General features: G+C 34.1%; 1 protein-coding gene across 2 annotated transcripts; it reads right to left on the reverse strand.

Moving 5' to 3' along the window:
- Positions 1 to 8,207: 8,207 nt before the first annotated feature.
- LOC134269191 (leucine-rich repeat-containing protein 47-like) lies at positions 8,208 to 12,807 on the reverse strand. 2 transcript variants are annotated; one of them, XM_062751414.1, is made up of 6 exons: positions 11,784 to 12,807; positions 11,568 to 11,684; positions 11,291 to 11,409; positions 9,520 to 9,622; positions 9,120 to 9,246; positions 8,208 to 8,359 (listed from the first exon to the last, which is right to left on the reverse strand). In XM_062751414.1, exons 1-6 carry the CDS (start codon positions 12,762 to 12,764, stop codon positions 8,211 to 8,213), a joined length of 1,596 nt encoding a protein of 531 aa, XP_062607398.1. In that variant the 5' UTR covers positions 12,765 to 12,807; the 3' UTR covers positions 8,208 to 8,210. The 2 variants fall into 2 exon arrangements, with proteins under 2 accessions (XP_062607398.1, XP_062607399.1); XM_062751415.1 differs by lacking the exon at positions 8,208 to 8,359 and having other exon boundaries at positions 9,232 to 9,255; positions 11,784 to 12,806.
- Between the last annotated feature and the right edge of the window lie 829 nt (positions 12,808 to 13,636).

The following is a 13,636-nucleotide window of genomic DNA, read 5'->3' on the forward strand; positions in this document are numbered from 1 at the left end:
TGATCTCTATAGTCCCAACCCTGCGACCCAGGGGCCATGAATTTCACAAATTTGGTAGAGGACTCAATGCTGATTACAATCATGACAAAAGCTTGACTGCTTGATGTCCAGGAGTAAAGAAGAAGATTTTTAAAGATTGCAATAATTTTAGTTGTTTTGACCTCACCCCTCAGGCCTCCCCGTGGGGGGGGGGGGGCATTAAATTCACAACTTTTGTTCCCATTCACCCATAGATGCTTTGTGCCAAATTTCGTTGAAATTGGATCAGTGGTTCCGGAGAAGAAGCTAAAAATGTTCAAAGTACTCAGGTGACCTAAAAATGTACGCTATTGCTGTTGCTAATGCATAAATTCGCATAGGTGATATCATCTTTTCGAAGTGTTGATATTAGCCATTGGAAATAAATAAGTGCCTATTCGAAGTTGTGATATTAGCTATTGGAAATAAATAAGTGCCTATGCGAAGTGTGATATTTATATAATAGTGTTGCATTATGCATGTACTATGCCTAAATAGTAGGCAGGGTTTGACACATGGTGCACGAGCCGGAGGCGAGTGCACTATGTGTCAAACCCAGCCTACTATTTAGGCATAGTACATGCATAATGCAACACTATTGTTATTATTATGCTGACTGTTGTTATTATTTATGCGGCAATCCATTTGATTTTTTCCTGAAAATAATGGTGGTAACACATCGCACTTGCAAAAACTCATTCAAAATCTTCATGCTAAAATTAGTTGCATGCTTAGTTATTTTGGTTACTAGTATTTTCTCTAAATAAGTCAGGATTTTCTGTCCCAAAGATACTCATCTTTATTTTCTGTTTTGTTAGTAAGACTGATTTGTTTACAGACGTGGATTCTCATTGATAATTTTCTTTTACATCCTTCAATCAAGCGCTATATAAAAAAGCGTTTTAATGACCCCATGATATCAATTCATCTAACGATCTGTATGTAATTAGTTTGAAACTTTGTTGTACACATTTATCTAAGATTCCTTAGAATAAATATAATTGTTTTCAAATAATATTTGTCTATTTTCTCCTTCTTGTGTCAATTGTATAGATAAAGTTTATATATTTAATAAAATTCTCCCAATCAGTGATCGTCTCTGTGGCGTAATCGATAAGGCATCGGACTGGCAATCTCAAAGTCGTGAGTTCGATTCCCGGTGTGTGCATTGAAGAATTTTATTCAGAAAATAAGGCCGTACACTATTTCGGCATAGTATGCTAGCTTACGCTATATAAATCCTTAGACCACTATGCGAGAATAGTAGGGTATGGGTTATATAGAGACAAACTGACAGGAAGCATAATAATAGCTATTGAAAATCAATAGGTGATATCACCTATTCAAAGTTGTGATATTAGCTATTGGAAATGAATAGGCGATATCACCTATCTGAAGTGGTGATATTAGCTATTGGAAATGAATAGGCGATATTACCTATTCGAAATTGTGATATTTGCTATTGGTTATGACAAGTCTTGAGGGAAGGATCATTCCTTATGTAAGAGATGCTTGTTAATATCTGGCTTCAATGCGAAGTGTATGAATGGAATTTGAAAAAAAAAGCTTTCCAAGAGCAATATCTTATTTCATTAGCATTGATTCAAAATTGATGAAATCGATTTCATTCCTCTTGATCTTGAACAAACTTCACAAAAAGGTTATTAAAAAGTTTTAATTCTTAATAAAAATTGAGCCATGACCTCAGTTATTTCTGCATTTATACTGGTCAAATAAAGTGTAGTTTCGCTGTAAGATCATTAGAAAGACCAATATAGAAATCTCGGTTTGCATATAAAAAAAAAACAGGCCCATGGGTCACATCGCTCAACAGAGCACTGCAGCTAGGAAAAAAGCAAAAAATCAATCCAGTATTTAAAAGCTTAAATGCATACGTAGTCCCAACCTACCCCTAAAAACGAGTGGGGGTATAATTTGAATTAACTTGAATCTACACCAACAAAGAATGCTATACATGTTTCTTTGACTTACTGTGGCTTTTTCCCCTGTAAGTTTAAAAATTTGATTTTGGTCACACCCTACCTTCAGGGGTCATGATTTGAACAAATTGAATCTGCGGTACCTAAAATTGGTTCATTTCAAATATTTTCAATAACCAATCATGGATTTGTTGTTCTCAAAAAGTTTTTAAAAGATTTTTTTTATATATTCCTATATAAAACTTTGACCGTCCACTGTGGTCACAACTATCCCCGGGGCTCATGATTTGAACAAACTTAAATCTACACTACATGTTTCATTACAAATATAACCAATCATGGCATTGTTGTTCTTGAGAAAAAGATTTTTAAAGATTTTTCCTATATATTCATATGTAAAACTTACCCCCTGCCACCCCTACGAAGCGCGAGGTCGATATGCTTTTCTGTGAAGTCGATATATCTATGGATCGACCTCATCAAAGGGCTACATTTGTTATATTATTTTCACATAGATTAACAAAATACAATTTGAAAATAATGGGAACAAGGCACAAGTTTTCTCTCTTTAACCTTTAGAGACTAGAGATCAAAATAAATTATTAAGCTGTTTAATGTAATTTTGTAACCTTTATACTGATGAAGTAATTTAGAGGATTTACTAATTCTAAATACCACATTTATTTGTATCAATTTTTGACAAACATATTCAATATGTTTCAATACAAAGTAGATCCTAATTCATTGAATTGTTATGTCTCATTAATTACAGAACATTAAAAAATATTAATTACTGATGAAGTATATATTTTTTGAGAAACGTCAAGTCATACTCAGTCATGCTCGGTCGATATACTTTTCTGTGAAGTCGATATATCTATGGATCGACCTCATCAAAGGGCTATATTTATATAATATTAATCGATCCATGACCATGTAAAAATATAATTATAAATTTTATTTGAAGTCAGTTTTGCTTTATTTATTTGTTTATTTATTGATAAATTCTCTGTTATAATTATTTATATTCGAATTAGTGATATCGTCTTTTGATATGAATAAGATATACATGTATCACCTTTTTGAAAATATGATGACATCAACTATTCGAATAAGTGATATTATCAATTCAAATCAAAAAGATGATATCACGTATTTGAGTATGTGATTTCACCTTTTTGAATACGTGATATCAACAATTTAGAAGATGAATAGGTGATATAACCATTTCGAATCAGCGATATTATTGACAGTAAGTTCACTAAGACGGCCCCACATAAAAACATTTATGTATACTGGAAATCGTCCTGTTTCTTCATCAAACAGGATTACTGGTCTACATGAGCTCCGGGTGCGAAATTTCATTCGCACGTGCGTGACTAAACCAGAAGTCTCTGTCGAGACTGAAGCTCTACTGGTTTGTACTTGTAGCAAAGGAAGAGAAAAGTACTTATAAGCAGATGGGAATTGAAACTTTAAAACAGCAATAAATTATATTACATTATATTATAATCAGACTAAAACTGTATTTGGAGTAGCATTTTAAGAGTATTTAACTGAAATTTCTATTTTTAGTAACCAAGGCAACTGCGTTCATTGAAGTCAAAAACCGATATGCAGAATTATGTATCTTAGCGTAGTCTACTTGTGTGCCAAGTTATATTGAAATCAGACCAAAACTGTAGGAGAAGTAGCATTTTGAAAGAATTTCACAGAAATTTCTATTTTTAGTAACCACGGCAACACCGCTCATTAAAATCAAAAACCGATATACAGAATTATGTATCTTAGTATTGTCTACTTGTTTGCCAAGTTATACTGAAATCAGACCAAAACTGTAGGAGGAGTAGCATTTTGAAAGAATTTCACAGAAATTTCTATTTTTAGTAACCATAGCAACACCGCAAGTCGAAATCAAAAACCGATATACAGAATTATGTATCTTAGTGTAGTCTACTTGTATACCAAGTTATATTAAAATCAGACCAAAACTGTAGGAGGAGTAGCGTTTTGAAAGAATTTCACAGAAATTTCTATTTTTAGTCACCGCGGCAACACCGTTCATCGAAATCAAAAACCGATACACAGAATTATATATCTTAGTGTAGTCTACTTGTGTGCCAAGTTATATGAAAATCAGACCAAAACTATAGGAGGAGTAGCATTTTGAAAAATTGTTTACAGACTGTCAGACGGACGGACGGACAGACGGACGCATTACTATCGCATATGCTCTTCTGGTCTCTGACCAGTAGAGCTAAAAATTGAAAAAGTTGTTTTAGGGGAGAAAGAAAACACAATATATGTCCAATACAAACTTTTAAACTTCTTTTCTCCTCTTCATCAAAAAATCATTAATCCCGGAATTTGAAGAGCGTCAAGTCGATTTAAAACGGTCACTTTGGAGACTTAACTAGTCGCTTATATGAGCCTTGTAAGGGCAATAAGTTTCTTTTCTAATCTTTTTCGGGGAAATTTTCCTGCAAGGTCTTCGTTCAAAATCGTTCTTAGACGAGATTACTAGTAACGAATACTGGTGTATTATGGGATGAAAACGTTAAAAGTCTACGAATGCCACAAGGTCTTGCTCAACAACTGATTGAAAGAGGAGTACAGTTTCAAAAATCAAATTAAAAACTTCAGACCGTTCATCTGTTTCTCATCATCTCAAGCCACTGTTCGGAGTCCGCATATGGCTTTCTCCTAATGGGAAAGGATCGTACATTTTGGCCGTGGTTTACCGCGAAGCCAGTCTCCGGCACCAAATAAAAATGCAAAGCGTCGGGGGGGGGGGGGGGTCCGGAACACCCCCCCCCCCCCCGGAATTGGCCGAGTTATTCAATGTAAATACTAAATTTCGTAAAAATCACCTTGGACCCCCCCCCCTAGAAAACGCGGACCCCTCCTCGAAAACACACACGGATCTATGTAAAATTAGTATGGAAGGTCATTTATGGTATGAACTGTAAAGGTCAAAAGGTCAACGACTATGATGAAGGTGATTTCCCCTTTACCAAGAGCTGTCTTTTTGTAACGCAGTCATATTTATCGCAATGTGTGTACGCATAAATACTATAAAGTAGCGATTACGAAATAGATTGATACAAAATCGTCGATATCGATGCACCAACGTCGAGCACTCTTACATCATGGTAAGGTCGGAACCAACCAAGGGTCATGCAATCGGAGAGAAATCGCTGATATCAAAAGTTTTGTGTACCGGTATATGTAAAACTTCAAAATGTGGTAGTTTTCAAGTTACTCACTTGTTTAAAGGGTTGCAAGCATTATCCAATGACTATCGATATGATATCGTGAATATTGATAGTACGGAACACTTTTTAAACAGAGGGTCACCTAATATACGAGTACATGTACTTTAAAGAAGTATAGTGTATTGTAGCACAGTTAAGTTTTACACGATATATGTATAAATTACCGGTCGACATGGTGATTTTATTGTTGCTTGAACATAACTTCTAAAATTTACATAAAAGGCTTTAAAGTTCATTTAATTTAAGTAAACTAAAAAATAAAAATCAACCCATAACACAATTTTACATTAGAGTATAAAAAAATATACTATATGTAATTTAAAAAAAAAAAAACTTGCACTCTGTATGTACTTACCGTTATCAGGTTTAGAAGACCATCCATCAAATTTTAGGACTCATCAACTGCTTCCTAGTATAACGGCATTAATCAAATATCAATTCATAATAGGAGCTCTCTAATAAACAGACACATACCAGGGGCGCTCGGAAGCTGCCAGGAATGCTGGGTCTTGATGAGGCTGGTTACGGAGTTCCGTGTTTACTGTAGGGCAGTATTACGTCGGGGGTCAGTCTGAGGCATGTATCCCGTCATTCACACCCTCCATCAATGAGGTTATATTGACAGGAATGATTTACAGAATCCGATATTTGTTCGAATTATTTATTGTAGAATAGTAAAAGACAGAATATATGTCCGTACTTGTATACATGTGTACTATATGATAGTTTTTGACTTTGTAAGCCCCTTTGTTTTTGTTAATAAGCTAATAAATTATTAATTTAAAAATGTATCACGCAGAAAAATCTTTCAATTCAATCGGCTTGTTGAGCCTTTTGTTATGTTTGTTTGATGTTAGTACATAAATATTAATTTTCATCCTTCTGCGAATCAGCATGTCTGCTTTGTGAAACTACAATGTAATTCTAAATAAATTATTCATAGAAAAAGTACAGCTAGCTTGTACCGTCAGTATGACTCGATGACTCTGGGCATTTGTCTTTTTATGGCTGCTTTTCAATACATAGGATATTTTTTTAAGTCCCCCTCCAAACATCTATGAAAGTTGTTAAGATAAAGCCTCAAAAAGAATATCCTTTGTTATAGGAACAAACATAACGAAATCCAAAAATTGATGTAAAAGAGGAGAGACTCGGCTCTGACTTTTCCTTCCAATCAAGAACTTGGTCAAGGAAACCGTACAATAAAATATTCGTATGTATATTTGCTTAGTAGATTTCTGAAGGCCAGTGTGCAAAAAACTAGAACATGATTATTTTGAAAAAAAAAGTCACAAATGCACAAATATCCGGCTGATTCGTAGAAGATAGGAAACATGTTCAATAGGATTGTTTGGATCAACATTTGTAAATGTATCAATATATTTTCGGTTTTGATTTTATTTTAATATCAAGCAAACTATTAGGGGATACCATGTTATTCCGTAATGAAACAACAATAAAGGACTCGGAATACAACAGCCCGAAACGAATCTTCTGTTCATGAGACCAACAGCTACAGAAAGTGTATAATGAATGTTGGTCAGATATTTGTCCTGATGAACTAAACAAGAGGCCCGCGGTCCTTATAGGTCACCTGAGACAGTATCATGTGACAACTTTTCATAAATTCAATTTAGTTCGTGTTTTAAACCAGAGGCCATGACATTCACAATTCTGAAAGATGCAGCATTGCTCATAGCTATATATGTAGCATGTCTTAAACTGATAACTTAATATCCCCAAAGCAGAGTAGGGGTACAAAGAAAAAATGCACTTCCAATAATCAGTAACAATCAGCAATAAATAGTAGTGCCCAATCCCCAAGGGAGCCTTGACTCTGGGGCCAAACATTTCACAACTTTGGAAAAGGCACAAATGTTTGATCAATTTCAAGGAGCATATTCCAAAGCATTATTTTAATTTCTTCAGTACAGTAGACAATCATTAGAGCACCCCCTTCCCCTGACCCAGGGGCCTTGACATTTACATTTCTGGAAGGCCCTTTGTTCATCATAACAATATACTTAGATCATCAGAATAATATAACGACCAAAGGAGAAGATTTTCAAAGAAGTAATGCAGTTTCACTATATAATCAGGAGCCCTGCCCTAAGACCAGAACCCCAGACCCAGGGGCCATGAACTTCAAAATTTTGGAAGAAGCACCCTTCCTCACCATAACTATGTACAAACTTCATTTGTTTAATACCCAGGAGCTGAAGAGAAGATTTTCAAAGAATTCATGCATTTTCACTATATATAATCATTAGAAACCCCCCTCCCATAACACCAGAACCCCTGACCCAGGCGCAACAAATTTCGCAATTTTGGAAGAGACAGCCTTCCTCGTTATAACTATGTACACAGTTAAGTGTTTAATACCCAGGAGCAGAGGAGAAGATTTTCAAACAATTTATGCCTTTTCACTATATAATCATTAGAACTCCTTACCCTTGGGCCATGAATTTCTCAATTTTGGTAGAGGGCTCAATGCCGATTACTATCATGCCAACAGTTTGGCATGTTAACTTTGATCCCCCATTGTGGTCCCATCCTATCCCTGGGGGTCATGATTTGAACAAATTTGAATTGGATGTTTCCTCATGAGTTTCATCTTTCCTGGCTCAGTGTATAGGCATGGTTATAAAAATTATCTCGTGTGTGGTGGAACAAATAAAGAAGCAGGTCTAGTAGCACGTGAATTCGGCATTTATGCAAATAATCATGCAAGTCAATCGATTGATAACATCATGAAACCAAAAAATTTGTTATTTCTTAAAAAGATCTATGGAAAATATCTACTAACATTGCGAAATTAATTAGGTTATATTTGTCAGTCAGGTGACTTACAGTTCTCTAAACCTCATTAAGACATTTACAGCTTCTCTACTATCTCTATCACTTAACTGACAAAGACTAATAACAAACAATTACACATATTCAGTTTTTTAATTGTATTTAAGATAAATTCCTCCATCTATTCATAATTTCTGTTGACCTTGATTCCCGGGTGATTAAGGTCGGTTCTGGAAGGGTAGACAACTCTGAGATTTCCCTCCTCATCGTTCACTTTGACTTGCTCTACAGTCAATGTCTTCTGTGCTGGAGATGAAGAAGCCTCTTCTCCTATAATAAAAAAAATATATTTTGAATGAAAAAAATATGCTGTCATGTTGGCTGCAATAATGAAGACCTCTCAATATTTTTTGATTAAAACATAAGGTTAAAAATATAGTAAAGGCTACATTATAGATGATGCTTCAATAATGTAGTCCTCTCAATTCTTTTTTTAAACATCAGATAACATTAAAATCTAATTCAGATTAAAATATCGAGAGAGCTACATTATTGCAGATCATGTTAAAAAAAAAAACACTATTCATCAAGTAAAACACTATGAATAATGAAGTCACACCTTCCAGCTTAGAAACCGTAAATATTGCTTGAAGAAGTGTGACATTATAAAAATATATACATGTATGCATGCAAGGTTCACTGTAATATGTATTTGATTGAAATATTCAGTATAAAACCATGGTACTGGTACGGAGATTTCCAAAATGGAAATATCAGTAATACATTGTATTAAAACATTAGTCAAGTATTAACAAAAAGGCAACCATCCTTGTAAAAAATTTTAGATTCTTGTATTAGAAAATACTAATGATTCATTCCTTATTTTAGAAAACAGTTATCTCTCTTTTCACTTATAAACTTTTTTCATCAGATAAATCAATCGTGCAACATGCATTGTGTATTAATTCTGCTAAAGGGTTATGTATTTTGTTTTTTTTTCATGTGGGGATATACAGAAATTCCAAACCCAATACAGAGACTATTTTCAATTTAAACATAACAAGTAATTTGTATAAAATCTTCACCTTACCTGTGGAGTTTTCTCCCAGGCCCATCTCTAGCATTTTGACTAGCAGTTCATCACAAACCTTTTTACAAACATCAAGATTGGTAGAACTAGTGACCTCAACCAGTATAGAAGTTGTTTCCTTGGATATCTAAAATAACTTTTTTCCTTATTATCATTTTTTTAGGGATATAATTAGGTAAAATGTTAAGCTACTGTTCTTAAACCTCATAATGAATAAATAGTCATACTTCCATTTGCAATTTCTAATTACATTTTTTTTGAAATTTTTGTTTAAAATTTCCTTCAAGTTCCCTTCCCTCTATTTTTGTTTTGAATCAGCTGTTAATCAATTCTCTTTTAAATCCCCCTCCCTCTCCCTTTCACCTCTGTACAAGGATTTGTTTGGTCTACACCTGAGTACCTTGGTATTATTGCTGTTAGTTATCGGGGGGAAGGAAATGACAGCTCCAGTACAATCCAGTAAACAGGGATACTGGATCTTATCTTTCAGCAAGTCCAGGTACCTAGACAACAATAATCAATGCACATAAAGTCACTGTTACTCTGAAAAAAAGTACGTAAGGGTTGCCCGCAACCCTGTGTCTCGCCTGCTGTCGCTGTGGTTAGTAAGAAATGATTGTCTGATAAACCTCCACCATAAATTTATGCAAAGTCACTCATGCGGAAAAATGTAGGTCAAGATGACCTAATTCTGGTACAGGCGTTTGTGGTTACCCATGATGTATCCACTGACTAACTATCATGCCACTATAAGTTATAGTTGCTGAAATATGAACCTCCATTATCAATTTAACCAAAGTCATTCATGCAGAAAAATGTAGGTCAAAATGACCTAATTCTGGTACTGATGTTGTTGGTTACTTATAACCTGTACAATGACAAATCATCATGCCATTATAAGTTATAGATGCTGAGATATGGACCTCCACCAAAAATTTAACCAAAGTCACTCATGCAGAAAAATGTAGGTCAAGATGACCTAATTCTGGTACTGACGTTTGTGGTTACCCATGATGTATCCACTGACTAATTATCATATCCCTATAACTTATAGTTGCTGGAATATAGGTCTTCACCATAAATTATCATGAAAAAACTAAGTCCAACTTAAGGAAAAAATACGGAAAAATTTGAATTTTTTTTTTCAAAATCATACTTGGGATATAAATTTTTATCCATACTGAATATTGTGTCCAAATTTCAAGAAGACTGAATAAAATTTGAGAAAGTTATTGCAGTTTATAAAACTTTGACATTTGGGTTAACCAAAAGTTGGACGCCGACGACGACGACGACGACGACGGAATCTATGGTCGCTATGTCTCGCTTCGCGACATTCGTCGCAGGCGAGACAAAAAGAAGTCCATATAAACTTTTTCAAGAAGCCCAAGCAATTCCCAAAGAAGACCTTATTCTTCTCTTTAAAGATCAAACTTTTTAACATTATCAATTTTGGAAATATTGAAAAGTTATATTTAAAAAGGAAAATTATAATAAGATCACTAAGAACACATTGCATTTCGGCTTTCAATGAGAAACATCAATAATTACAACAGTTAACCACTGAATAGAAAGTTTTGGACATTCAATGTGTAATTAAGTCTGTGCTAATTTACCACAAAATGCTTAAATTTATATATTTTCATGGTGCATTGAAGAATGATAAAATATCAAATTCTTTAAAAATATTATGCCTCTTAAAATGATGCACACCAGTCTTGTAAAGAATGCAAAGCTTGCATCATTATTTCTAAAGGAATAACAAGAATGGAATACATGTATATAGAATTAAAACTTTATGGTTTGTTTTTACATGAAAATATATCTCTAGTGTCTAAAAAGATTCATAAATTTGCATACATGTACATGTCATTTATTGTACGTACATTTACTATAAAATAAGAATTAAGTACCTATACATATAGAAAGTCTAATACAAGTACTGTATACAGGGAAATTTTCGCCTCCGTTTAATTTTCGTTCTTTTCACCCTAGTCTGACGTGAGCGAATTTAAAACGGGGCGAATTCAAATTAAACAGTATAATATCTTAAAAACAAAAACCTTTTTGGGCGAATTTAAAACGGGGTAAACTTGTTTTCAGATAGTGAGAGGGCGAAAATAACACGGGGCGAAAATAACCCTGTATACAGTATTGCTTTAAGTACATACTTGTGAATACCAGACACTGTGCTTCTTTTCTTCTCCTTTCGTAATGCCTCTGCTTCTTTCAGAAGATCCTCCACTAACTTTTCTCCTGTCACTTCCTTCTGTCGGGAAAGTGGGATAATCTGAAATATTCAATAAGCTTTTCTATTTATGCCATTATGGTGTGAAGTAGAAATAACAGTAATAGCCTAACAAAAAGTTTTTTTATCACTAGAATCAGGAAATGTTCCATCAAATAAGTTAATAAACAATTAAATACAATAATTATACTTGGACATACCATAAGATGAGATGGAAATTGGGCATCAAACTTGAGTGGACCTTTCACACTCTTCAGATCATGAGTAGCAATGGTGGCTGCTTGACGTTTATTGCACAGAGTGTCATGAAGCTTGGTCTAAAAAAACGTAAATACAACATGTAGTTTACATCTAAATATGTGGATATCTATAGGATAGAAACTAAAATCGATCATTTTGAAAGAAAATGTAGAAACCTGAAGGGTGATGAATTGCTTGAAAGAGTTGGATGTCTTTTGAAAGTCCAGGTTTCTTACAATACAGCACACAATGTATGGTCTTACAGACAACACAGCGGGAGTAACAGACACAACCAAACCACCTTTGTCTGGAAAGTGTAACACATTCAAAGCATCTGTCAAAAATTCCACATCATCATCTTCCTCCTTCTTAAGGTCTTTTTTTGTTAGTTTTGTGTTTTTCCCTTTTGCTTTCTTATCTGGGTTTTGTCCTTTTTCTTTTTTCAGATTTTTATTTAGGTATTCCATGACAGCCTTGGTCAAACATTGCTCTACCAACTTCCCGAATCTTCTATCTGAGAATTTGTTTCCCGTGAGGCTGAGTGTTTTGAGTTTTGGACATACACTGAGTTCAGCTGGCACTTCTTTCAATTTGTTGTTTGTCAAATCCAGTGTTTGTAAATGAGGCAAATCAGTTACAGTTGGTGACAAATGTTCCATTTCATTATTTCCAGCCATAATCGTGTGCAAATGGACTAACTCAGGATCAAATATTCCTTCTGGTAATTCTTTTAGATTGTTGTGAGAAATATTTAAAATGTGAAGAGATTTCATTTCATTAACTGGGGGAAATGAAAGTAGCTTGTTAACACTTACATTCAGGGACTCTAGATTTGCGAGTTTTGTTATTGATAACGGCAATTCCTCTATTTGATTGTTTGATAAATCGAGGAACTTTAACTTTGTCAGGCATTGTATTTCTTCTGGTAAAGCCGTCAGTTGGTTGTGGTGCAATACCAAGTTAGTGAGATTTACGAGGTTTCCTAGCCTGGGTGATACATGTTTTAGACATGTTTGAGATACACAAAGATAATTCAGATTAGTAAGCTCAAACAGTTTCTCATCTAATCCATTTTCTTCTATAGCTTTGCTTATGTGTGGACCACGTAAAGTCAATTCTCTTGCATCCCCAACATTCCGAACTTCCTCCATGGCCATGTTGTTGCACAATCAGGTCGTACGACGAAACGGATGTCAAGAAAAAGAGTTAAGTCGTTCAAGAGTTACTTCGAAATCAACTTAAACTTCTTCGAAACCTGTCACTGTCGTGATATTTATTTTTTTTTCCTCAAAAGAAATCTTTAAAAATCCGTTTTAGTAATCTCTAGTAAATAAAAGAGTCATTAAGGAAGAAATAAAATGCACTGCAACAGGCCACGATTAAAAACCCTTTGAAAGTTTAAAACCAGCTATAGTCCATTCATTAATACTAATAACAGTTGTTATAAATAAACTTTGGAATATAAAAAAATGGAATAGGGGAAGCATATGGAATAACATCAATGACTTCTTTTTAAATTAGAAAAAAAACCCCATTAATTTAATACCTGATATGTTAATTTTAATTCGAACTTTTTAATCTAAATTTCAGAACAATTCTGCGATATATTTTAATCAGGAAACAAGCAGGTAATTAATTAATGAATGAATAAATAAATTAATTAATTAATTAATTAATGAAAGATATGTTAAGCTAAAAAAAAATAATCTTTGATACCAGTTTTAAAAATCTTAGATTGTTACAGTAACATGACATGCAACATAATTTTCAGAAAAGTGTAAATCAATTATGACGTTTAAGACTTCAACGTCATGAACAATTACGTGACGTCACAAATGTTAAAACTGCGAATTTCGGGTAAAAAGATTTCAACTTTAGTGAACACAGCAAGAAAAATGTCCATCGGAAGGAAGATTTTTTGTTTCGGTGGAGTGGATGCTCTTTTGGCCAGTGTTACCACTTATAAACTTGCGGATTACATCTCCTGGTAAACATCTGCTTGTCTAAAGTTTAATTTTAAGAATGAAGA

The sequence above is a fragment of the Saccostrea cucullata genome, unplaced genomic scaffold (assembly GCF_032062105.1).
Source record: "Saccostrea cucullata isolate Sc308-1 unplaced genomic scaffold, CSIRO_AGI_Scuc_v1 ctg8560, whole genome shotgun sequence".
In the NCBI taxonomy this organism is placed as follows: Eukaryota; Metazoa; Mollusca; class Bivalvia; order Ostreida; family Ostreidae; genus Saccostrea; species Saccostrea cuccullata.